General features: G+C 39.3%; 1 protein-coding gene across 3 annotated transcripts in view; it reads right to left on the reverse strand.

Moving 5' to 3' along the window:
* Window positions 1-10892: 10892 nt before the first annotated feature.
* Window positions 10893-27947, reverse strand: part of RNF168 (ring finger protein 168) — a 43514-nt gene continuing 26459 nt past the window's right edge. For 2 of the 3 annotated variants that reach the window (XM_032406808.1, XM_032406807.1), the window contains exons 4-7: window positions 27488-27667; window positions 25371-25492; window positions 16796-16877; window positions 10893-14494 (exon numbers count right to left, since the gene is read on the reverse strand). In XM_032406808.1, the coding sequence (XP_032262699.1) occupies window positions 13550-14494; window positions 16796-16877; window positions 25371-25492; window positions 27488-27667 (1329 nt within the window). In that variant the 3' untranslated portion in view covers window positions 10893-13549. The remainder of the gene's footprint in view (window positions 14495-16795; window positions 16878-25370; window positions 25493-27487; window positions 27668-27947) is intronic. The other variant, XM_032406809.1, reaches the window with a different exon arrangement.

Raw genomic sequence — 27947 nt, forward strand, 5'->3', positions numbered from 1 at the left:
CCAGGTGCGCTCCCCTTCCCACCAGAGCTACACACTAATCACTCCCCACCTCCTCTCAGAACGAAACCTCCCTACATTGTTGTCCATACAACCACCTCCATTCTTCTCCCCTCCTACTCACTTCAGAACCACTCCATTTGGAATTCTGCTCACATTGCACCCAGTCTGCTGTTACTGGGGTCACCTAAGACCTCAAAGTTGCTAATTCCTATAGACGTTTATCAGTTTTTGTCTCAACTGAATTTTCAGTAGAATTCGGCATTTGCTTACTCCTCCTTCTTAGAACAGTCTCACTCTTAGCCTCCGAGGTACCACACCTGCTGATTTTCCTCCAATTTCTCTGGCCCTCCTGCCCTCTCTCTCCTCTGCGGTGTGTTCTTCCCTGGTAGCCATTCACTGTGTCCTCAGGCCTGCCCAGGCCCATCCCCGTTTTCCTTTGTACCACAGGAAATCTTACCATCGCCGCAGCTTTAAGCACCAGAAATAAATGTGACTTACACATTTCAGGTGTTATAAAAATATATTAAATCCTTTTATTTATTTTATATAATTTATATTTAGCAAGGCAGCACATTTTGGGCCTCCTGGGTGGCTTGGGTGGCTAAGTCTGTTGAGCATCTGACTCTTGATCTCAGCTCAGGTCCTGATCTCAGGGTTGTGAGTTCAAACCCCACATTGTGTTCTGTGCTGAGCGTGGAGTCTACTTAAAACACACACACACACACACACACACACACACAAACCAAAAAAACAAGGCAGCACATTTTACTTGAAAGAACTGGGTTTTAGACTCTGATCTGGATATAAATTCTGACTTTTTCCACTTACTGTCAGAATCCCCTTGGGAAGCGTCAACCGCCTGGGTCTCAGGTTCTTCCTCTATAAAATGGGGCATACCATCCCCCTTACTAGGTGTCTAGAACTGCACAGAATCCCTTCCTTTTTTTTCCTTTGAAATTGAATCTTCACTTATTCCCTTTCTGAACAGAAGAGAGTCAAAAGTCCAGTCTTTAGAGTCAAGCAGTCCTCCGTTCAAATCCGTGCTCTGCCTCATTCTTTCTGACCTTGGGCAAATTACTCAATCTCTGTAAGTTTCCTTCATCTGTAAAATGGGCATAATAATAGTATCTACCTCACAGACTTGTTGAGACGATTAGATGAGATGTTAAGCACAGTACCTAGCTCACAGCTAATTTGCAAAAAATGTTAACTCTTAGAGATATTATCTCATATGTTTAGGCAGTCATATTTCAGTTTTGAGTACCTGAAACTCTAGAATTGTCCCCAAACAAGATGTAATTTAGAAGTGATAAATGAAATTGAATAGCTCGAGGAAGTTGGCACACGTTTTACCAAGGATAGTAATAGAGTAAGTTAGACTCCTGGGTATGACTCGTAGGAGTATCATAATCCAAACATTTGAGGCCTGTAATTGGGACTTTTTTTTTTACATATGATAATTTAATTTTTAAATTTTATTTTTTTATTTTAAGTAAGCTCTATGCCCAGTGCGAGGCTCAAACCCATGGCCCCTAGATCAAGAGTCAGATGCTCTACCAACTGAGTCAGCAAACCACCCCAATAAGCTATCTTTTTTATAGTGAGGGTGGAGGAAGCTAATAGCTTCTGAATTTAACATTTTTACCTTTATAACCCAAAGTATGTGCTATTAGTAGTGCTGTCCTTGACTAATGTCCAAGTTATCATAAAGACCAATACACCCAAAGATCACATGATGTCTCCCTTCCTTGATACTGCTCCTGCATCCCTCCTCGCCCAGAGCCCCAATACCATAGGGGGCATAAATGGGAAAGGTGTTTTGAAAAGCAAAGACAATCCTGGAGAGAGTGACTTGAGGGGGAGAATGGATGCTGGCATCATCCCAGGCAAAGTCTCTCTTCAACAGCATTTCCAGAAAAGCTCTGAATTTTTTTTCTTTAAATAGGCTCCGTGCCCAGCATGGAGGCCAAGGTGGGGCTTGAACTCACATCCCTGATATCAAAATCTGAGTTGAGAGCAAGAGTAGGACGCTTAACTGACTGAGACACCCAGGCACCCTTACTCTGAATTTTAATTTGCCTTTAAATACCTGAAAATTTGGGGCGCCTGGGTGGCTCAGTCGTTAAGCATCTGCCTTCAGCTCAGGTCATGATCCCAGCGTCCTGGGATCGAGCCCCGCATCAGGCTCCCTGCTCCACAGGGAGCCTGCTTGTCCCTCTCCCCCTCCCCCTGCTTGTGTTCCCTCTCTCGATGGGTCTCTCTGTCAAATAAATAAATAAATAAATAAATACCTGAAAATTTGTCATTGAAATGAATAAAAAATATTTTGGAAACAATAAGTAGTCACATAATTGTACAGGTGAATAGGGGTGCCTGGGTGGCTCAGTCAGTTAAGCATCCGACTCTTGGTATGGCTCAAGTTGTGATCTCAGGGTCGTGAGATGGGCTCCTAGTAGGGTTCCGAGGGAGTCGGCTTGAGATTCTCTCCCTTTGCCCCTCCCCTACTCACACGAGCGCTCTTTCTCTCTCCCCATCTCTAAAATAAGTAAATCTTAAAAAAACATAGTACATGTGAATAGGTGCCCTCTCCTCCTCACTACTGGTTAAAAATAGCTAAAATGAGGGATGGCAGAGAGAGCAGAAGAAATAGATGACAGTCTCCAAATGTAAAATGAAACTGTCATTTACTAAGATCTGCAGACAGGATGGAGAAACAGGTGAGGTTCAGTTCTCTTAATTATTACCTTAAAATTACAAGCTTTAAAAAAATGTCCTTTATTAAGAACAAATAAGTGGAATGAGTATAATAACTTCAGGAAGTCATAAAGATTTTATTTTCCTGGGACACCTGGGTGGCTCAGTCAGTTAAGCATTTGCCTTCGGCTCACGTCATAATCCAAGGGTCCTGGGATAGAGTCCTGCATTGGGCTCCCTGCTCAGCAGGGAGCCTGCTTCTCCCTCTCCCTCTGCCTGCCACTCCTCCTGCTTGTGCTCTCTCTCTGACAAATAAATAAATAAAATCTTTCCAAAAAAAGATTTTTTTTCCTCCCTGTTAACTATTTTCCTCTGTGGTTCAGGGATCTCTTGAGACACAGGGGAGCATGTAGGCAGGGGTGTCTTGTGATATGGGAACTATGCTAAGGGTCATCGAGTGACCCATAGGAACCAACGGGCATGGGTTACAGATTTCATGGACTATTTTTTTTAATTGAGATATTAATTAATTAAAATTGAGATATAGGAACGCCTGGGTGGCTCAGTTAGGCATCTGCCTTCAGCTCAGGTCATGGTCCGGGGTCCTGGGATGGAGCCCCAGATCTGGCTCCTTGCTCAGCAGGGAGCCTGCTTCTCCCTCTCCCTCTGCCCCTCCCCCCTGCTCATGCTGTCTTTCTCTCTCTCTCAAATAAATTTTAAAAAATAAAAATAGGGGCACATGGGTGGCTCAGTCGGTTGAGCATCTTCCTTCAGCTCAGGTCATGATCTCAGGGTCCTGGGATGGAGTCCCATGTCGGGCTCTCTGCTCAGTAGGGAGTCTGCCTCTCCCTCTCTCTCTGATCCTCCTCTGCTTGTGCTCTCTATCTCTGTCTGTCTCAATAAATAAAATCTTAAAAAATATGAAAATAAACAAAATAAAATAAAGATATAATTGACATGCAATAAAATACATACATTTTAAGTGCACTGTTCAATGAGTTTGCAAGATATGGAACATTTCCATGATTTTCAGTAGCTGGTATGCTTCCTAGTCTAGTTAACAGTACCACTCAGGGACCTGGCAAGAGATAGATGGCTCAGTTAAAACTAGATAATTTGAGAAGAGGGATTATTTATAAAGGCGTGGGCATGGTGTGGGGAAAGCACAAGATGGTTCCTTGTAGCAATGCCAGAGAGCTGTTACCACTCCTAGATCAGAAGGGTGGAGAGGAGGAAGCAGTTACCAGACCCAGGAAAGAGAGGCTGTGTGGTGAGCACTTCCTTACAGGAGCTATGACTCAGGTGAGGGGTGCAGCCAGCCAGACCAGCGTGATCCTGCGGAGGGGTGAGGGAGATAACTACTCCAATCATACCCTCCTCTCCCTCTTATTTCCTGCTAAATACAATTCAACTAGAAGTCAGAGGGTAAGCAAGGCCCCTTACAGGTGATGATCTTCTTGGGGCATTCCTAGGACAAGAGTGAAAAGTGGAATCTGGAAGGGTAATCAGAAAATGTGTTATAATGATGAGTGAGTTTAAGGAAAAGGGAGCAAGACCTCTTGTGGGAAGGTTTTTTTGGGGAGTGGCAAATGGGAAGGAAAGGCCATTTCAAACTCCGCAGTTTCTCAGGTCATATGATCTATATGGGTTAACTACTGATGCATAACAATGTAATCGCAGTGTCTTCAAACAACAGCACATAGATTATTACACAGTCAGAAGCTGGGCACCGCTTAGCTACATTTTCTGCCTGGGGTCTCACAAGCTGCAATCGAGGTGTTGGTGGGGGCTGGGTTCTCATTTGGAGGCTCCCACTGGGGGCAGGATCTACTTCCCTGCTTGTGTGGTTGTTGGCAGCATATTTCTCTGTAGTACAGAGAACTTCAGTTTTTGCTGGCTGTTGCTTTGAGACTGTCCTCAGCTCCTAGAGGCCACTCACACTTCCTTGCTATGTGAGTTTCCCCAGTATGGCTTCAAACCCTCTTCGCTACAACAGCCAACCTGTGGAGCTAAACAGGTGTAGTGGATCTGGAGAGTGTCATTGCACAAGAAAGGGAAATGCCAAGGGGTCCTAGAGGTGGCAGATCTCAGAAAAACATCAGCAAGCATTCATTTTCAGAAGGTGAGGGCCCCTGTGGGCCGAGGAACTCCTGTGTGCAGGTCTGGGAACAAATAGGGCCAGGCATAAGCATTGCAGGGGGAGGCAGCGGGAGGCAGGGGGAGGTAGGGGGAGGCAGGGGAGGCAAGTAGAGAGGAAAGTTGAGAAAATTACAGTCTAGTGGTGGCGAATTTGACAGGGAATCCCTTTAGAAAACAGAGGCAGCATCCTTGGTAGCAGCTACTGTGATTGAAGGAAAGGAAGCAGTCAGAGACAAGAGACTGCCAGAAACGGAATGGGATTCTAGTTTGTATGGAAAAATAACAAGAATAGCCAGGATATTGTGAGAAAAAAAGAGCAATGAGGGGTGACTTGCTGTATCATAAAACTTCAGTAGTTAAAACAGCGTGCTATCAACACACGGATGGATAGCATGACAATGAAACAGAATAGGAAATCCAGATATAGACCCTAATATGTTTAGCATATGGTAAGTAGGTGTCTCAGATTAGTGGCAATAATAGGCTTTTTTAAAAAAAACGTGATGGGAGGATGCCTGGCGGCTCAGTCAGAAGAGCCTGCAACTCTTGATCTCAGGGTCATGTGTTTTAGCCCCACACTGGGTGTAGAGATTAATAAACAAACAAACAAACATTAAAAAATAGTGATGGGAAAACTGAATAAACAAGGGGGGAAAAAAAGTTGGACCATACTTACTCCCTACACCAGGTTAAACATCCAATGAGTCAAAAATTGAAATGTAAAACACACACACACACTTAATTGGGGGGGGGAGGAAGGGTAACTCCTTTATAGCTGTGGAGAAAATCCTTTTAACAAAAAAAATCAGTATTTGTTTTTATAAATGATTGAAAAATCAAATTATATAAAGATAAATTTCAGCGTGGCAAAAAAGAAAGCTTACTAAGTCAAATGACAAATTGGTGTCAAAATATAAGATTAACACTCAATAACTAAGACCTCAAATCTGAGTTTATTACTTTAGAAATGGACAGGTATGTTGGTGGTCAGGTGATCAGCATTTCACAAAGCAAACTGTCAACCACATATAGGGGAATGTGATAGTATTGATTATGTTGGAAAGTGTTTACTGGCAGGAGACCACCAATGATTAGTTGACTTTCAAAGCATAAGGCTGTCACTGATTGGTTGGTTTTCAGAGGTGTGTTCAATGAACCAAGTTGTCATTGATTGATTAGACAGGCTTATAACCTGTTCTGGTAAGGTTACTTGTTACCATGGCTATAGAACAATCCATCTTTCTCTGAGTGTGGGGACTCTTTTATTCCCATTGGGAAATTTTTTTGTAACTTATTACAAAGAAAGGGCCAATCTTCCCAATACATAAAGAGCCCCTAGAAATCGAGAAGCCCAATAACACAATAGAAAAATAAGAGTGCAAACAGAAAAAATAAATACTGTTCTTAGGGCATTTTAAATGCCTAAAATAAAAAAACTCACCTCAACCTCATTCAAAATAAGTGTTTTCTATAGTAACTGCTCTTAAGACTCTGGAGAAAAACACAAACCACATTCCATAAAATTAAGGTAAAATGACAAAATAATTGTTTTTCTCTTCCCCCACCAAAATAACTTTTTGACATTTAAAAACAATTTAATGGGGTGCCTGGTGGCTCAGTTAAGCATCTGCCTTTGGCTCAGGTCACGATCCCAGCGTCCTGGGATCAAGCCCCACATCCGGTTCCCAGCTCAGTGGGGAGTCTGCTTCTCCCTCTACTTACGTCCCTCTGCCCCCCTCTCGTGCTCTCTCTTTCACCTCTCTCTCAAATAAATAAAATCTTTTAAAAAGATAAAAAAAAAAAGCTGGCTCAGTCGTTAAGCGCCTGCCTTCGGCTCAGGTCATGATCCCAGGGTCCTGGATTGAGCCCCGCATCGGGCTCCCTGCTCAGCGGGAAGCCTGCTTCTCCCTCTCCCACTCCCCCTGCTTGTGTTCCCTCTCTCACTGTCTCTCTCTGTCAAATAAATAAATAAAATCTTTAAAAAAAAAAGATAAAAAAATAAAAATAAACAATTTAATGCAAAAGCCACCAAACTTAGAATAACGGTTTCAGAAAAATACATGATACTCAAAGAGTTTTTTAAGCCAAAGAAAAGTTGGGTTCAGTTCTCTTTTTTTTTTTGTATCTTTTGCCATTATGCAGCATTAAAATTGCTACTTCTCCCCCTCCCCCAAAGACTTAGGTAATTAGGCCACTTATCTATTTTTTGGTTTGTGACCTGTTCTTATCAGCAACCCCCCCAAAATCTTTTTCTAAAAATAAGTCAGTTAAATTAATATAATTTTTAGCTTTATGCAAATAAAAGCTTTAGGCAGTTTGCTAAGCATTTGCCAATAGAAGGAATCAAGTAAATTTTTTTGTTTACAAGATGCATTTGCAAACAGGCAATTATTCTTGAAATGCTGAGGTTTTGAACACTTTTTAATTCAGTAAATTTAGAATACGGTTGTATAAATTACAGCACTTCTAGCTCTTTGGAACAATTCTCTCACACGTTAAAACCAAATCGATCTAGTATTCTCTTAGTGCCTCTTGCTAAAATTATACAATTTCTCTGCCATCTGATTTTTTTGTAATCTAGGTTTACTCTGGAGAATTACTTCATTATGATCTACTTCAATTACTCAAATGGCCTCCTTTAAATTTTATCCAGGTGTTCTAACTCTAGTATCTCTGAGATGTACCCAGAAATACACTCCTAGGAGCTCTGGGAATTCAGTGATCATGCTGGAGGCCTTAATTTTCCAAAAAGAAATTTTAGAGAGGGGTTCTTGGTGTCCCCGTAGGTAAGGAACTGGGAAGCTGGTGGGGAGTCAGGACAACGGTGGCTTTAGGTGATGTTAGTCTGTGTGGTGTGATGCACACAAAACTTACTCTGAATGATCAACTCTGATCGAGATGGGGACACTCAGATATCATGAGGGCAATAGAAACTGACCAGTTGGGAAGGTTCTCCAGTTTACTTCCATAGATCCTTAACAAAGTTTTACTTCTGCACGTTTGTGTTTAAGCATTTTCCCACACATATTACTCCATTTTGTCAGGGTAAGAGCTTTCTGTGGTTTTGCCTTAGAAATTTCAAGACATCTTAGTCCCAGAATCCACTGAAAGAAATCAATGTGAGGGGAACCACACCTTCTTCTCAGTTCCGAGCCTGCCATCCCAAAGTCTGCAATGCTATGAAGGACACTTTCCCAGACTCTCCCAGCCTCCTCCATCAGCAAGCTTCCTGCTCAGTTCTATTATAAGTAGTAGGAGGAAAGAGGGAAAGGGGAGTCTTGTTTTTTACTGTTCCTATCAGTGTTACCCCAGCAGTGGCAGTTGACTCAATTTCCAAATCCAACTTTTCTAGAACTAGACTCACTTGACCCTTTCAGAGCACCAGTAGCACTTAAGAGGTTTCTTTCTCAAAGGTCTGAACACCAACTCCACATTCCCCCTCCCCCACCTCCTAAGTGCCTCATTCTAGTAACCCAAACTCTTCTGTTTCCCAGCTTTGAAGGCAGTAGACACTTCCTGCAGTTATCGTCTTTGGGTTATCTCAGTGTTCCTTCCCTTTGTTCTAACACCTGTCTAACCAATTCCCTACACTCTATACCCTCTGTTGAAATATTGTGGTTTTTGTTTTCTTAACTGGACCCTGATCAATACACATTTGTCTAGTATAAACCTGAGCAAGGAGTGGGATTCTCATCCTCATCCTGGTACTCAGGAAAGTCTGTGGTCAGTGTAACCTGCAGTAAAAGGCGGACACCCAAACTTCTTATGGGACTTAAGAGATGGAGAGGAATGATACAAAAAATGGAGACTCAGTGTATGATCCCCTGCTGACAGAAAGCCTTCTGAATTGAACTCGTTCCAGGGACAGAGCCTGATTGTGGCAACCTGGAACTACAAAAGCCAAGTTGTAGTGGTGGAGTAGTGAGGTCAGAGAAGAGCCAGGGGGAAGGAACCATCACTTATTCCAGTTCTTTTTTTGAATCAAGGCCTGTGCCAGGTGCTTACCTCTTGATAGCAACTAGGTTGGTTACATTAGGATTCCCATTCACAAATTAAGAAAGTGAGGTAATGAAAGGTAAGCAGTTCACCTAAGGTCATATAGGTGGAGACCAAATTAAGAAGGGAATTCTAGGGGCACCTGGGTGGTTTGGTCCATTAAGTGTCCAACTCTTGATCTCAGCTCAGGTTCGGGGTCATGAGTTCAAGCCCTGCGCTGGGCTCCACACTGGGTGTGGAGCCTACTTACGAACCAAACAAAAACCATTCTTAGCCCACAAGTCCTACAACAACAGGCAACATGCAGATTTGGCCCCTGGGATGTACTTTACAGACCCCTGTGCTAGGGCTTCCAGTTGAGGTCCTGGTGTGCTCAACAGGCTCCCTTCCCTCAGTAGGTCATGAATGCTTTTGTCTCATCAGCAGCGTGAGCCTGATGACAACTCTGCTTTTCAGAGGTTTTCAGTCTTTGAGCCTCTGCCCTGAGCAATTTCAAAACTCGTCAATTACCTTGATGGGAAAGTTGGCCTTGTGTCTGATGACCCTCAAGTCTCCAGTATTGTTATTCCAGCTTCATCAGAAGGCCAAGAGCTCTGCCAGTTTCTGTTCACTAGCAGCAGCCCTGATTCTTGTCCTGCATTCACAACAGGCACATGCTACCAGCAAAACCACTTTTTGGTTGCAAATATCAGTTCACTTCTCATTAAGTCTCCCTTCTCTCGAATCTTAACCCTGAATTTAGTCCTCATTGTTTCAGTAGCTCTCTGATGCTTTTCAGTAGGCAATTTTACATTTCTTTCTTTTTTCTTTTTTTTAAAGATTTTATGTATTTATTTAATCAACAGAGAGAGAGACAGCAAGAGAGGTAACACAAGCAGGGGGAGTGGGAGAAGGAGAAGCAGGCTTCCCACTGAGCAGGGAGCCCAATGCAGGGCTCAATCCCAGGACCCTGGGATCATGACCCGAGCTGAAGGCAGTCGCTTAACCAACTAAGCCAAAGCAAGAGAGACCACAGAGAGTGAGTGAGAAGCAGACTCGCTGCTGAGCAGAAAGCCTGATGTGGGACTCGATCCCAGGACCCTGAGATCATGACCTGAACCCAAGGCAGAAGCTTAACGGACTGAGCCACCCAGGTGCCCTGGCAATTTTACATGTCTATCTGGCTCTTCTCATTGCTCTCAGCAGGAATGCAGGCCTGCTGCAAAGCTACCTGGAAAGCATAAGTCTTGCTTTTCAAATAAGTTAAAAATAGTACCTTAAAGCTAAATACATTCAAATCAACTCACAATACTCTATTTTTTTCCACTGAAAAAATCCTCCTGAATTATTTTTAAAATGTAAAGGCAAAAAATACCCTTCAGAGTGGTGCAGACTAAGATTGATAAGCTCCCTTTATCTTGCAATATATATTTTTTAAGTTTATTTTTTTAGTAATCCCTAATATTCAACATGGTGCTCAAACTCAAGACCCTGAGATTGAGTCCCATATACTCTTCCAACCGAGCCAGCCAGGTGCCCCTATCTTGCAACATTTTTTAAAAAAAGATTTATTTATTGGGCGCCTGGGTGGCTCAGTTGGTTAAGCGACTGCCTTCGGCTCAGGTCATGATCCTGGAGTCCCAGGATCGAGTCCCGCATCGGGCTCCCTGCTCGGCAGGGAGTCTGCTTCTTCCTCTGACCCTCCCCCCCTCATGCTCTCTCTCTCAAATAAATAAATAAAATCTTAAAAAAAAAAAAAAAAAAGATTTATTTATTGATTTGAGAGAGAGAGAGCACGCACACGTGCAAGCGGGAAAGGGGCAGAGGGAGAGACCCAAGCCAACTCCCTGCTGAGCAAAGAGCTGGATGCGGGGCTCAATTCCAGGACCCTGAGATCATGACCCCAGCCGAAATCAAGAGTCTGTCACTCAACCAACTGAGCCACCCAGGCGCTCCTATCTTGCAACATTTAAAAAACATTTAAATTTTGACTAGATGATGTATTCAGTATGATTGAAAATTCAAAACGTAGAAAAGAACACAGACTGAAAAGTCATTCTTCCCCCCATCTCCCAGCCCCACGGTTTCTCTCCCTGATGGCAACGTTTATTGCTTCTCTTTCTAGACATTTTATGTAAATACATGTATATATCTTTTCATACCAGTAAAGTGGTTTTGCTGTTAATTGCTACATAGTATTTCATTGTACCATCATTTATTATCTACTGATGTGACATTAAGGTTGTTTCTAAGCTTATTATTATAAACAGTGCCATACAAAAATATTTTATACATGTCATTCTACACACATGTAAAAACAGCTTTAGGAAATTCCTAGAAATAGAATTGCCAAATTCGGAATTGGGATTTTAAATTTTCTGCTGATACCAACCAACAGATAACAGTGCCTATTTCCCCACACTCTTGCCAAGATTTAAACACACATACATACACAAAAGCAAAACAAAAAAACACCTTTATCTTAACTAATGTGAAGGGTAGAAAAATGTATAAACATTAGTGTAAGTGACATTTTGCATCTTTTCACATATTTAAGAGACATTTGTATTTCCTTTCCTGGGAACTATGTTTCTTGGGAACATTTCTAATTTTCCTTTCGAGTTATTAGTTGTTTTCATAATGTATCAGCAGATACTTTGCATAAAGGAAATGAGCTCTTTGTGATGAACTGCATCTACTCCCCGCCAACCCTCCCGCCATTTGCCATGTCTTCCAATTTTCCATTATGGTAGTAGTTTTTGTTATGCAGAACTTTTTATTTTTATGTAGTTAATTTTTATTTTTTAATTGTGGTAAAATACATGTAATAGACCATTTTAATTTTTATTATTTTAATTTTCAGATTCTCAACCTCTGCACTGTTCTAGTGCTCCCTGAGAAGTTAAACACTCTCCTATCCCTCCACAAAAATGAGAGGAAAAAGTAGCAATATACTCTAATGACTGACACAAAACATTTATTAGTTTCTAACGAAAAGGCATATAAGGTAGGGCTATCAGAAAAACTAATAGAGAAATTAAAATTTATCTTAAGGTCAGGAAGACTTCTTCACAGACAAATAAGTGGTTAAATGTATAAATCCTATATATGTCACACTATTTTTTCCCCTTTTTGGTCATGGACTATTCCAGTAAAATTTAATTATACAACTTCTGAGGAGTTCTAACAGTGTCCACCCTAAAATGTTAAGTGAAATTGCTCTTAGAAAAATACTGGTTTGATGACAAGACAGATATTAGTGGTATTTTGGAGAAATTTGGTTAGTTTCTGACTAGACTTCATTCCAGCACAATCATTACTCAGAGGGCAATCACTTTTTTTTTTTTTGAGAAAGGGCAAACTAAATGTTAAATTAGCATCAGAATTCTACCCATAATTACCCGATCAATATGGGAATAGATGCCATTAACTATGCAAAGATTAACAGAATTTCAGTTACAAAATTTGGAGGAAAAAAAATCTTAATAATGTACAAAAATATTGACAAATTTAAGCTAGAACTAGCTCTAGAACGTTTTATTTTTACTTTAAAAGGATGGACAACTAGAGATCAGCAGAAATGCTGTTAAAACTGCTATTTGCTTAAAATTGTTTATATTAATGAAAAAAAGATTAATAGTCTCCAAGTTAAATTTCACAAAATGAAATCACTGCCTTCTGATTTAACTTTCAGGGGTAAGACGGCAAAACCCAAGCATCACACTCTCTTTTTCTGCCCATAAACACATATAAAAGTCAGCATCAATACAAATGATAATATAAGGAAATAAACACATGGTTATGTCTCAGGTCCCACAACAAAAGATATTATGATATTTAACTCTCCTACAGTAAAGTCCCATTTTTTTTTCCTGGAATAGCAGATTAATAGAAATGTGAAATCCCTAAATTTCAGGCAATTTAGCATTTGATTTTGATTTTGATAGCAGATACTATGATGTGAAAAGCTGTAAAACCCAAATGTTTTCCATGTCATTTAGCAAAGAAAGGAGGAGGGAGAACCCTCTACCAAACTCCACCGGCTACTCCATCCCAGGCCCAGTTTCTGATCACTCACTCAGTTCCAACACTTCCAAATGGTCAACCTGCCCCCACAGAGCTGCACCCCAACTCTTAACTCCTTTTGCATCAAGAGCCTAGTTTCCTTTCTGTCAACTGATTCCTAATTTTCCAGGAAACTCTGATTTTTCTGATTACGCATTGATCATAAACCATTTTAAATTGAAGAAAATGCTATAATGGTTAAAATAATTAAAGTGGAGATGAAAACTAGATTACTTTAGTGTTATGGAAGATGCATTTCAAGTGCTCTGCAAATATATGGGAAAGTGGCAAGAAAACTCACCCTGCCTTGGTTCCTAACTACTCCGTATAGTACCATCTTGCTTTGATTACTAGTTAGGACAAGAAGGGAAGCAAAGGCTGTAAAACATGCATTTTTGGGAAACAGAATGGCACCTGAAGATTTCTTGGGAGTTCACCAAGGCATTTTTATATCCGTAAGGATTGTCAAACTTAGTACATCATAATTATTAAAAAAGCAAAGGATTGGGACTCCTGCTTACCACTGAGTTTGGCAGAAACACATTTATATAGTCCTCCCTTGTAATCACACAGTCCTTTATAGATGATGAGTGTGACCATTATAAAGTCTATGACAGAAAAGAGAGCTTCATAATCCAGCTTTACTAGATTATAAAACACTCCTTCTCCCCATGCATTACTTTGTATATCTCTGAAACATCTGAAAAATACTTTTCTGTGACTTACTAGGCTGTAGGGAACTTTTAGATACATTACAATTATCTCTAGAAGAATTTGGCACCTTTCTCCCATTAACTGAATGTTTCAACTGGATCTTAAAAGACGGCTGCCAATTTTCATTTTTTGAGCCTCTCTGAGATTTTGAATGCTCTGTATCAGTCTGTTTTTTGAAGTTCCTATCTTTGGAATTCTTCCTCTGTCCATTAAACAATTTGTCTGGAGGTGAAGATGTAGGACGTAAATGATACTCATCTGGGGATCCTTTTTGCCGGTTTGGCTTCTTTTGTTCTTTATCTACTTCTTTCTGAAGCTGTAACGCTAATAACCTATCCTGTTCTTCTTGTTTATGTCTCTCAAAAAGTAAGTGTTCCAAATCTATCAGTTTTTGGGTAAAGTTGATTTCTGTTTCCTCTTGATCTGAGGAAGCTTCGGGGAACGTTTTCCTTCTTTTTGCAGAAACGCATGGATCCCTGACTGCTTCAGACAAAGATTCCGGGTTTTTTCTTTTGGAAATATCTTTACTGATCGATAGATAAGACTCTTCAATTTCTGTCTCAACTGTATTACTTCCAATTATCTGTGTCATACCTGATACAGTGCACCCACTCTCTGTTTTGTCATAAGGCTTAACTGCAGCTTCCCCAGAGCAGGGAACTCTGCCTTCAGGTCCCTCATGATTTAGGACATTTAGCTCTTTATCATGATTCGTTGGTCTCACTTTGACTTCCCCTTCAAGGCACCATTCTCCACCATCGGCACAAAACTGAGGCATGGGTGACTCTGAAGACTTTTCACCCTGTTCTTGAATTTCCACGCATATTTGCCGAGAAAGTGTTGGCATATCTTCCTCAATTTCTGTATCTTGCCATGCAGGGCTCTTTACAACACTACTGTCAGTTTCCTGTAGAAAACAGAAAAAGACGGAGTGAACCACAGGAAAAACATCAAGTCATAATCTAGAAGTCTAATATCGTGATACTCTAGCTAAGTGTTCACTACAGGGTAGCATCACTACTAATAACACATATTAACTCGTAATAGTATTTTTATTCTGTGTGCCAATTTAGATTAAGGCATTCCTTCATTTTCATTCCCATGAAAACCTACAGATTAAAACCCACAAACTAGATTCTGTGTATGGTCAATAAGCTTTCACCGGGACCTGACCTCTCTTTCACCTTATACCTCTAGCCCAGAGGTTTTTAGTCCCTTTTTGTGCCACGGACTCTCCACCTTTCAGCATTTTGGTGAAGCTTACAGACCTCTTCTGAATACTTTAAAATATAAAAATAAATAAATGGGATTACAAAGGGAATAATTTATATTGCAACACAATTATATCATTCCTAATGTAATGTGCATCTATTAATACATTAAATAATAAGATCTATTGGGGCAAGTCTAATAACTTGTAATGCTGAAGTAGGATGAGTAACAATGGTATTTCAAGAAACCTGCCACAAACATAACATGATAAAAACCTGTGCTTTCCACTGATGACCAAAGGCACAGCTTTTGCTAACAGTATTATGGCTCGATGTCTACATTCATAATTAAAGGAATGAGAGGTTAGGTGAAAGTAAAGATAAACCTTTTCCTCCATTTAAGTTCATATGTACTCTCTGGATTCTAACCACAGTCCTAGACCTTAGGTTAAGAACACTTGCTTTAAAAAAAAGAGAAAGAAAGAAGAAAGAAGAAGGAAAGGAAAGGAAAATGAAAGGAAAAAAAAAAAGAACCCTTGCTTTTGCCAGTATGTTTTTCTTTTCACTTATAGGTCTTAGGTAAGTGAAGACCTAGGATTCATTCTGATCATAGAAAAGCCTTAAGAAAGGCTTTGGTGAAAATCTGACTCAGAACAAAAATTACTCCTTGTTGTTAGAGACCTTAAATCTGTTCTTTTATCTACTTTGCTTTGTCTTTATCATTCCTTATAGCATTTCTTATGAACCAGTCCAGTTTGGACTGGATAAATTCCAGGTTACTTATCTAGTTTTGCTGTGAATATGAACACCAGGGTAGGACAAATATCCCCACCCTACAAAACCTCTTCCATCCTCAGTTCTAGTATGAGCCAGACCATCTGGACTTGAATCCTCCCTCCAGCATCTCTACTTAAGGAACTCTGCACAAGTCTCTTATCTGCATGTGCCTTAGTTAATTCCTAACTGTAAAATGGGCCCAAGAATGAATACCTTACCTTACAGAGTTGGTGCTTGGAGACTGAAGAAAATAATACATACATTATCTGGCACATGGTAAATGCCAATTAAATGATAGGTTTTAAACTACCTAGCTGAGTTTTAAAAAAATTTAGGAACCTCCTAGTAAAGGGTTAACAAAACTTCTCTGTAGGAAATCAACCTTGGTGTCAGCTCACATTTCCTAGTTCTATTCTCCTGGAAACCTAGTGACCTGTGTTACTAGGCCACATAGCTTATGGTAAAAATGACCTTACTGGTGAATTGCATCTATACTAGGAGAACTATGAGTGATCTCTAAGTACCCAATGGGAAACCAAATCTTGGGGCTTCTGTGACTTATAACTCTTCCGACCTGCTGTGTTCCTTCCCAGGACCCCAAGAAGCTACACCCACTGGTTGTTACAATAAATAACGGACTCTCTATGGAGCACAGGGCTTCTAAGCCAGGGTGGTTACCACATTCTCTGCATTGTCTCATTCCCAGGCTGTCACTTAGGAGCTCTACAGTGAAGACTCTTGCTGCACAGACATGCCTGACACTACCCTACTAGCATGCTTTGTTTCTCATCCTCTAATTCTCCCTTAAACTGAAGCTGGGACCAGGGGTAGCCTATTTGGTTTTGCGAGTTTGATTGTCTAAGCCAGGGATCCACAAACCATGGCCCACGAACCAAATTCAGCCTGCTGCTTGCTTTTATAAATAGTTTTACTTGATCAAAGAGAAGTCTATTAGTTTATGTAATGTCTATGGATGCTTTCACACGAAAACAGCAGAGTTGAATAGTTGTGACAGAGACCACAGGGCCACAAAATATTTATTATCTGGCCCTTTAGAGAAGTTTCTTGACTCCTAGTCTAGGTGAGCCTAAGATGACCAAGAAAGGGTATTCCATATACCAGAGTGACTAAAAAAAAAAAAAGTTAGGAAACTACAAGTATTAGCAATCTATAGCATTAGTAAACTTGCCAAACTGAGAACATCTTTAGCATCCACATACCTTAGACGTGGAGTCCTTCCTCCTTTCTTGTACAATTTCAAACTGTGATGTTGACCCAAACTGAGATTTAGGTGACAAATACCTTACCCAAAAAAAAAAAAAAAAAAAAAAAGGGTTTACCAAAGTTTGAATGGTTTGACAGACAAGTGGCATGTAACCAACATAATAAGCCAGATTACCTACTTATGTAAAGGTTGTCTGGTCTGCTGTTTGGCTGACTGATCAGAAAGAATGTATTTTATCTCCTTGTCTCAGGTATTTTGGCCTAATTCCCAAGCAAAACTTAAAAGGCTGAGTACTATATTTTAGTGAAAAACAGCAGAAAAGGAAGTAAAAGTCAAATCTAAATATTTCTTAATTTTCAAAAAAAATTTCAAAAGGTAGATTAGCATCGAAACAACGCAAGACTATAAAGTCTTTCTAAAAGTAATGGAAATGACATTTTAAATCAGGAGAAAGGAGATGTTTCTTTTTAATGCCACGAATTCTGGCTGTTTACTACATTTTTAATGTCTACTATTGGGAAAGCACTCAGATTCTCTACCACTTTGGTATACAGATTTTCTTAGATACATATTTTATATCAACTATCTGCCTAGAGAAATACAGATACATCAATACATGAGTGTAAGGGCATCTCTAAACTTCCAAGCATCTCTAATAGGCTGTTTGCCACTGAAAACATGGAAGTTTGTACTCTGATGAAAAATGCTGTAAAAAAATGGGAATAAAAGGACAGGTTATGAGATGGTAGGTATATTTAAAAAACTGTAAAAAAATCTAAACCATATGTAACTATGCTTAAAAATGGCAGAAATGTCCTAAAATGTTGGCTGTCTTCAAGTGGTGGTAACTTTGGGTGATTTTCAAGGAGTATCTAGCTGTTGTTTTTATAATTAAAGAGAACAACAGAAAAATGTCTGATTGCAAATAATATGTAAAACCATAAGTTCCACTGTGTCCAAAGTACCAACGAGTAGTATGTGGAAAAATAAAACTCTAGACAAAGATGTCATATAAAGAGCAAAGAACAAATAATATCCCTTATAGATTAGAGTATCTAAACCACACATTTAGTTGATTCAATCTAAATACTTACTCTGCAAACTTCTAAGTACAAGAACTACCTTTTCAATTGATAAGAGAAAACAGGAGCCCAGGGTTAGTCCCTTTTTATTTATTTATTTATTTATTTTTGAGAGCGCGCGCGCACGTGTGTGCACGAGGGTAAGGGCAGAGACAGAGGGAGAGAGAGAATCTTAAGCAGGCTCCATGCCCAACAGAGCCTGACCTGTGGGACATGTGGCTCGATCCCACGACTCTAAGACCATGACCTGAGTCAAATCAAGAGTTGGATGCTTAACCGACTGAGCCACCTAGGCGCACCTAGTCTCATTTTGTTTCCCAAAGCTGAAGAATCCCTTCTGCCAAAGTTGGATATTAGTTACTAAAAAAGAATTACTATAGCATAATAGTTTTTTTTTGAAATCCATAAGCAGAGAAAACGTGACTAGATACTTATTCAACATAATCAGGAAAGATTTATGAACTGTCCTGAATATTCTTTATGATAACTGGGTAATGTATGAATACATGCTCATCCTAAAAAAGTAAACAGAAATATAGGACATATATACCATCATCCCTTTCCATTCCAATTTGCTTCCTCATACGTAACCAATTGTTTTAAAAATATGATTTCTATATAATACGCACTATCTCTTTTTTAAAACAATCATATTCTGTGACTTCCTTTTTTCACTTAAGTCTTAAAGATCTAAGAGAGTATGTCTCGGTCTACAGCATGAAAACAAATAGTTTACAAGAGAAGAGTTACAGGGGCGCCTGGGTGGCTCAGTTGGTTAGGCGACTGCCTTCGGCTCGGGTCATGATCCTGGAGTCCCTGGATCGAGTCCCGCATCGGGCTCCCTGCTCGGCGGGGAGTCTGCTTCTCCCTCTGACCCTCCCCCCTCTCATGTGCTCTCTCTGTCTCATTCTCTCTCTCTCAAATAAATAAATAAAATCTTTAAAAAAAAAAAAAAAAAAAAAAAGAGAAGAGTTACAAAACATATGTAAGAATCACAATACATAGTGGTTCAGGGAGAGGGATACTGACTGGGAAAGGGCACCAGTGAACCTTTTGAAAATATTCTGTAGCTTAATCTGGAGGATGGTTTATACATAGGTAAAAATTCACCAAAACTACACTTAAGATTAGTGCACTTTAATATATGTATGTTACCATTTTTAAAAGTTTTAAATCTTTATATTATCATAAAAACCCAAAACTTATCAATGGTTTAAGTGGGGGGGATCACTGATTTTAAAATCCTTTATGGGGCCTCCTCTTTGTCCCCCACCTCAGAGACAATGACTATCCAGCGTTTTTTCTTACTTTTAAAATAGTTTTATCACACATTTGAATCCCTAAACATGAATTGCTTAGTACTGCATTTTGACCTTTACATATACAGAATCATACTACATGTATTCTACCAACTTTTTTTCTTCACCCATTTTCATGATTCATGCATGTTGTCCTCAGCTAGATTCATTTTGACTGTTGGATAGTAATCAGTTCTACTTGGGGACATCTGGCTGCTTCGGCTCTTTGCTATTATGAATAGCACTGCTGGGAACATTCCTGTACATATCTTCTAGGGTTTCTTTGGCATCTACACCCCAGAGTCCTAGAGTATCAACCTTTTACATTTCCACCTAATATGTAAGTGCTCCTTATCGTCTACGACACTTAATATTGCCAGAAAGCTTAATTTTTCCAATAGGATGAGCTTGAAATGCTACCTCACTGTGATTTTAATTTGTGTTTCCTTAATTACTAATAAGGTTCAATATCTTCTCAAATATATATTAACTTTCAGGTTTCGTTTTCTATGAAGTCAAAATTTTTTACCTATTTTTCTACTGATCTTTTTCTTACTCAGAGGTGGGTATTTCTGTAATAGTACATTACCTTTTTCCAGTTAAGTAAGTTAAAATTTCTTTTTCTTCTTCTTTTTTTTTTTTTGTAAGTAGGTTCCATACCCATCGTGGAGCCCAACATGGGCCTGAACTCACTCATGAGATCAAGACCTGAGCTGAAATCAAGAGTCAGATGCTTAACCTACTGAATCACCAAGGCGCCCCAAGTTAAAATATCTTCTTATAGATCATCATTTTATCCTCTAAAGGTATTTTGATAAAAACATTCTTAATCTTATAATCTAATTATTTTTTGCTCTTTAAAATATCCTTCCCCAGGACACCTGGGTGACTCAGTCGGTTAAGGATCTGCCTTCAGCTCAGGTCATGATCCCAGGGTCCTGGGATCCAGTCCCACATCAGGCTCCTTGCTCAGCGGGGAGTCTGCTTCTCGCTCTCCCTGCTGCTCCCCCTGCTTGTGCACACGCTCACGCTCTGGCAAATAAATAAAATCTTCCAAAAATAAAATATCCTTCCCCAAAGATAATCTCCTTCATTATCTTTCTAAAGTTTTATAGTTTGTCTTTTTAATAAGATCTTTCATTCGCCTTAATTGTTATATATAGTATGAGTAGAGATCCAAGCTCATTCTTTCCTCATACAGTCCATTGTCCCAGCAGCATTTATTGACAAATTCATCCTTTTCCCATTGCTCCCAACATGAGCAATGACAACTACTGTACTGGTTACTCAAAAGTACCCCAAAACTTAGTGGCTTAAAACAACAAACATTATCTCACTGCTACTGAGGGTCAGGAATCCAAGAGCAGCTTAGCTGGGTGGTTCTAGCTCAGGATCTCTCATTAGGGTCTAGTGAAAATGTTGGTCAGTCATCTAAAGGCTTGACTGGGGCTAGAGGATCACCTTCCAAGAAAGCTCACTCACAAAGGTTATTCTGGAGGTCCCACTTCTTTACTGGCTGTTGGCAGAAGGCCCCAGTTCCTTACCATGCGGGCCTCTCCATAGGGCTGCTCACAACAGGGCAGCCAAATTTTCCACAGCAAGTAATCCAAAAGAGAAAAGTCACAGTGTCTTTTAGAACTTAGTCCCCCAAATGTACAATGTCTCTTTGGGTAATTCTATTTGTATACTTAAGTCCAGCCCACATTCAAGGGGTGGAGAATTGGGCTCTGTCTTTTTTTTTTTTTTTTTTTTTTTTAAGATTTTATTTATTTATTTCACAGAGACAGACACAGTGGGAGAGGGAACACAAGCGGTGGGAGTAAGAGAGGGAGAAGCAGGCTTCCTGCGGAGCATGGAGCCCCATGTGGGGCTCGATCCCAGGACCCTGGGATCATGACCTGAGCTGAAGGCAGACGCTTAACGATTGAGCCACCCAGGCGCCCCGGGCTCTGTCTTTTTAAGGGAGTAGTATCAAAGAATTTGTGGACATATTTTATAAACACCAAAGCCCTCACGGAGGCTGCATAAATTGCTGTATTTCTAAACTATTACATTGCCTCAATTATTTTGTTTATCCATCCCTGTGCAAATACCACATATATTTACTTGTACATTTTAAAGCATCCAACTCTCCACCACACATTTTATCTCTCTTTGGCAGTATCTGAAAGCCCTTTCTCTTCCATATAAATTTTTAATTCAGTATGTCAAGTTTAAAAAAAGGTTAGGATTGGGGGGAGACGAACCATGAGAGACGATGGACTCTGAAAAACAAACTGAAGGTTCTAGAGGGGAGGGAGGTGGGAGGATGGGTTAGCCTGGTGATGGGTATTAAAGAGGGCACGTTCTGCATGGAGCACTGGGTGTTATGCACAAACAATGAATCATGGAACACTACATCAAAAACTAATGATGTAATGTATGGTGATTAACATAACAATAAAAAATTTTTAAAAAGGTTAGGATTGTGATTTCAATTGCACTGAATCTGTTGATCAGTTTGGGGAGATCTGACAGTTAGCATCACTGTAATATTAGGTATCTTCCAATCCACGAATCCTGCATACTTCTTTAATATGATAAAATTTTATAATATTCTCCATAAGGTCTTATAGATTTTCCAGTAAATTTATTTCTAAGCACTTATTTTCTAATGCTATAATAAACTGAATCTTAAGTTACATTTCCAACAGACTTTTTGTAGATTTTGCATCCACCAAACTTGCTAAACTCTTAATTGATTTTAAAAGTGTATCTCTGACCTCTCAGATTTTCAATGTATTTGCTATATTCCACCTCTAATAACAATGGTTTCTTTTCCAAGCTCATTACCTTTTGTTTCCTTTTATTGTCTTACTGTGCAGACTGAAATCTCTAGCACAACACTGAACAGAAGTGGTAAACAGCAGGCCACCTTTGTATTTTCCTTAACAGGAATGATTTCCATTTACTACCATAAAGTATGATATCTGGTATAAACTTCCTAGTAGATATCCTTTAACAGGTAAGTTTCTTCCTATTCCCACTTTATTAAGAATTCTCATTCTCATGCTTTTGATATTTAAATGGTTAATAGTTAATAGGTTAACATTAAATCATCATCTAATATTAAGCCAGCAATGTATTCCTGGAATTGTCATTTTAAATATATTCTTGGGGCACCTGAATGGCTTAGTCAGTTAAGTGTCTGACTCTTGGTTTAGGCTCAGGTCATGATCTCAGGATCATGAGACAGAGCCTTGCACTGGGCTTTGCGCTTAGCTCAGAGTCAGCCTGAGATTCTTTCCCCTCCCTCTCCCTCCCCCTCTGTTCCTCCCTCTGTCTCTAAAATAAATAAATAAATGAAGGAAGGAAGGAAGGAAGGAATAAATAATTTATTTTCAGCCTTTCTCCCTTTTTCTTTCTTTTTTTTAAATATTTTATTTATTGTCAGAGAGAGAGAGTACAAGCAGGGGGAGCGTCAGGCAGAGGGAGAAGCAGGTCCCCCTGCTGAGCAAGGAGCCCGATGGCGGGACTGGATCCCAGGACCCTGGGATCATGACCCGAGCTGAAGGCAGACACTTAACTGACTGAGCCACCCAGGTGTCCTGTTTCTCCCTTTTTCTGATATGTCATTTAAGGTTTTCTAAATACCACTTTAGCTACCTTCCAAAAGTTTTGATGTATAATACTTTCAGTTCTATTATTTCCATCAAGATTTCTTTAACCAATGAATTACTTAGCAGTTTTTCTTAATTTTCAAACACCTGAGTGGTCTTTTTGTTAATCATTTTAAATTTGAGATGAAATCCTATGACACAAAATTAACCATTTAAAAATGTACAGTTCAGTGGCATCTTAGTATGTTTATGAAGTTGTAAAACCCCATCACCTCTACTCAGTTCCAAAATGTTTTCATCATCCCCAAAGGAAACCATGCATGTGTTAAGCAGTAGCTCCCCATTCCCACCACTCCCCAGCCACAGGCAACTACAAACCTGCTTTCTGTCTTTACACATGTACCTACTCTAGCTATTTCATATAAATAAAACTGTATAAAAGGCAGCCCCTTTTTGTCTGGCTTACTTCACTTATCATGTTTCTGAGGTTCATTTACGTTACAGCATGTATCAGTATGTCACTCCTTTTTAGAGCTGAGTAATATTCTGTTGTATGGATTATACCACATTTTGTTTATCCATTCATCCTTCAATGGACATTTGCATTTGTCCATCCTTTGGCTGTCTGAAGTGCTGACAGAAACATCTATGTACAAATATTTGTTAGAATTCCGGTTTTCAATTCTTTTGAGTAGATAGGTAGGAATGGAATTGCTGGGTCATATGGTAATTCTGTTTAACCTTCTGAGGAACTATCAAATTGCACCATTTTATATCCTCAACAGTAATCGTACAAGATTCCAATTTCTCCGATCCTTGCCAACACTTATTTTCCTCTTTTTGGATTACAGACATCCTAGTGAATATGAAGTGGTATCTAATTGTAGTTTTGATTTCCATTTCCATAATGACTACTAATATTGGGCATCTTTTTCATGTGCTTATTGGCCATACATACATCATTGGAGAAATGTCTATTCATGTCCTTTGCTCATTTTGAAACTGGGTTGTCTTTTAAGTTATATAAGAATTCTTATATGTTCTAGAGATTAGACGTTATCTGTTTTTAACTTCGCTTTAACTTTAATCTACGAGTTTCTCAATTTCTTCAATTTCTGCTTTTAAATAAATTGTATTTCTAGTAAATTTTTATCTTTATATATTTCAAAGTATATATTTAGGTACGTGAAGATTCGTGACAGTTACATCCTTTAAGCAGAACAATATTACATCAATATGAAATATCTCTGCTTTTCTCTTAATGGTTTTTCTCTTGATTTCTACTTTGCATAACATCAGCATTAACAATACTGATACTGAGACATCTATTTTTCTCTTTTAATAGCAATCTCCTCATTTGACTGCCCCCCCAAATCTCCATCTCCCTGCTCCAAAATGAAAATTTCTATGAGTTTTGGAAGGAGGTAAATTACCCGCACATATTTATTCAACTGAGCCAAAACCCCTTACATATTTTTACTAATTTATTTTTAAAATAGGCTCCACACCCAACGTGGGACTTGAACTCATGACCCTGAGATTAAGAGTTGCATGACCTACCAACTGAGCCAGCCAGCTGCCCCTATTTTTAAACTCTAGATTGTGGTTCTTAAACTTTTCCAACTGTTAATCAGTACGGGAAAGCTCATATACTAATAAAATCATCAACTCTACCTGCTCCTGGAGGGGCATTGTGAGGAGACTAAATCCACACCACTACTAAATCACTACTGACTACCTGACTCATGTTTTTTGTATAGTAGAGAAGAAATATAGTGCATAAACTGAGGGAAAAAAGGGCAGGGGAATGACCTAGATGCCAAGTTATAAACTCTTTCAGTGAGGATGACCTTGTATGGGACTAGCTTTTCTCATGTGAATCTAAACCAAGAGAAAAAGGAATCCAAATGGTTAATTCTGAGAAAATGGGAACATGAAAATCCTGAGGCATCAAGATAAAAAAAGACTTCAGGGACACCTAGGTGGTTCAGTTGGCTAAGCATCTGATTCTTGATTTTGGCTCAGTCATGATCTCAGGGTTGTGAGACTGAGCCCTGCATCAGGCTCTGCGCTGGGCGTTGGTGCCTGCGTGGGATTCTCTCCCTCTCCCCCTGCCTCCCCTTCCCCACTCTTTCTCCCTCTCTCTTAAAACAAAACAAGACTTCATATCTCTCTTCAGGATAACCAGGCATCTAAGCTAGCACCCTTATTTTCACTTCACATCAATCTGAGACCATCTCAGACCATCTGGAGAGTTTTCATGCAAAGTTCATGGACCAAATTTTAACCATCAGCGGACTATATAAGCAAAAACACCAGCATACAGTAAGTGATCAATAAATAACTGATAGGGGCACCTGGGTGGCTCAGTCAGTTAAGCATCTGACTCTTGATTTTGGCTCAGGTCATGATCTCAGGGTTGTGAGATCAAGCCGCACACTGGGCTCCATTCTGGGCATGGAGTCTGCTTAAGATTCTCTCTCTCCCTCTCCCACTGGCCCTCCCCAACCCCCTGTCTGTGCACACGCTCTGTCTTTCTCTCTCTCCCTCTAAATACATACATACATACATACATATTCATGTTCACTTACTTATGAATATCTCCAGTGTTTGTTTGTTTGTTCTTACTTTTCTTCTGAGACTTGGTTGTGACTGTATCAGAGTTTCTGGAATTCAAGGGAGAAGCCAAGACACTTCCATCACAGAAATTGTTCTTCAACAGAAAAAGTGTAACAGACATTATTAAAAAAAATCATAATAAAATAGGCTATTATTTTGACTAATTCAGAATCCACAACGAAATTTTTCAGGAATTATGCTCACATTTAAATTTTACACATCCTTTGAATAACACTGACCATGCAAAAATTAGTATAAATAGGATTATGTCCATCCAAGTTGGTCTACATTAATTACATTTTTACTTTGTATTATAAAGCACAAAGGGCATGATGATACTAATAATCATTTTTCTAATGAATGGCTTCATATAACTACCTTAATCTATAGGGGAAAATTCAAAGAGTTGTGGATATACCTGGAATAAAAGGTAATTTTATGTAAAAATAATTTAATTTAGGGATTTAAGAGCATACCAATATCATAAATATTTACTTGCTATCCCAGTCTCACAAGCTTCTCACTACACTACTGGAAAAATTAATATACTTAGTGATGGTAGACATTTGGCCCTGGACCACCAAACTTTCTCAAGTAAACCCAGAATTCTTATAAAATATCAATAGATCTACTCTTTTAATTCCTGTTAAAAACAAGAAGGTTTGACAGGTAAAGATGACCCCAAATTCTCCTCTTTGATGTATTTTCTTACCTATGTCATTTGTTTTTCTATTGATCAATGTCTTTAATTTCCTGATTGTGTACCTTTTCAAAACTATTCTACTAAAATTTTAAAAAGAAGATATACATATATTAAAGAGGGCAGGGGTGCCTAGGTGGCTCAGTTGGTTAAGCTTCTGACTTGACTTTGGCTGAGGTCATGATCTCCAGGCCCATGTTAGGCTCTGTGCTGGGCATGGAGCCTGCCTGGGATTCTCTCTCTCTCCCTCTAAAAAAAAAGGAGGGGGGGCATATAATCTAAAACTTGGGTACACTATTATGAATAGTAGGCCTCTCAAAAAAAAAAAAAATCCCAATTCTGGATATACTTTGTTTGGGTAAGTATATTTTAAGGTATTTGTTGTTTAAAAGCAGAGGAATTATTTTTAGAGGCTCTCAAACCTCAATGTACACCAGGCTTCCCTAGATGCCTCTGGGAATAGTATTCCCTAAATCCCATCCCCAGAGAATCTGATGCAGTAGATTTAGAACAGGTATGGGAATTTGTATTTTAAAAGAACCCCAGGTGATTCTGCCAGGTTCTTCCAAATCACTGGGTCCCATTGTACCCTCAAGTCTTAAAGTATGGTTTTATCATCCTTTCTTCTATTCATGTAGTAATTTAACTACAGCAAGATAATAAAATCCAAGTCTAGTGTATTACTTAAAAATTTAATGTGCTTCACTTCCAAAAAGTGATTTGCATCCATACAATGGAATATTATGCCATTCTTAAAATGAATTAGATAAGACTATATGTATTTACAGGAACAATCTCTAAGATATATCAAGTTTAAAAAGGCAAGGAAAAAACAGTGTGATTGATACATTCTTTTTAGGTAAGAAAATATAAAATATAGAAGTTAGCACTGTTAATAGTGCTAAATTTTGGGGAAAGAGACTAATGTAATGGAACAGGAATGAGAATACAGAAGTGGGAGGGGAGAGAGGAAGCTTTCACTTTGAATAGCTTTCCTACGTACTCTGAATTTACTAACATAGAACAAATATGTAACATGCAAAAAATTTAACAATATGCAAAAAAAAATTTGTTTTAAGTAGAGCAAATATGTCAGAAATTGCTTCTTGTCATGGTGAACACTTCCTCAGATCTTTAAAAACCACATAGTCGGGAAGCGCAGCTGGTTAAGTGGCTGACTTGGTTTCAACTCAGGTTGTGATCTCCGCGCTTGGGGTGGGGGGGTCTGTTTGAGATTCTCTCTCCCTCTCCCTCTGCCCCTCCAGCTCATGCTCTCTTTAAAATAAGTAAATCCTTTAAAAAAAAAAAAAGAAAGAAAGAAAGAAAGAAAACCACATAGTCTAAAGCAATAGGAACATTAATACTTCAAAGTTCTCTCCTAAAACTTACAATATTAATGCTTAGCTTCCTTGCTAGTTCTTCATCACTTTTCACTTGTTCTTCCATCTCTCTTCGCCTTTTTTCTGCCTGTCGTTTTTCCTCCTCTTCCTCCTCTGCTAATAATCTCTGTATGTATTCTTCACTGGCTTTGTTTTCTTCTTCCTCACTGGCTCGTCGCTCTGCCTCTACCTTAAAAATGATTAATAAAGAACACTTCTCTGAACTTTTTTAATACACTTGCAACATTCCTTTTTTTTTTTTTTTTTTTTTTAAAGTAGGCCCTATGTCCAGTGTGGAGCCCAACACAGGGCTTGAACTCATGACCCTGACGCCAAGGCCTGAGCTGAGATCAAGAGTCAGACACTTACCCAACTGAGCCTCCCAGGTGACCCTATACTTGCAATATTTCTTTTTTTTTTTTTTTTAGGAGTTTATTTACTTATTTGAGAGAGAGAACAAGCAGTGGGGA

Source organism: Phoca vitulina, unplaced genomic scaffold, assembly GCF_004348235.1.
Source record: "Phoca vitulina isolate PV1807 unplaced genomic scaffold, GSC_HSeal_1.0 scaffold8, whole genome shotgun sequence".
NCBI classification, from domain to species: domain Eukaryota; kingdom Metazoa; phylum Chordata; class Mammalia; order Carnivora; family Phocidae; genus Phoca; species Phoca vitulina.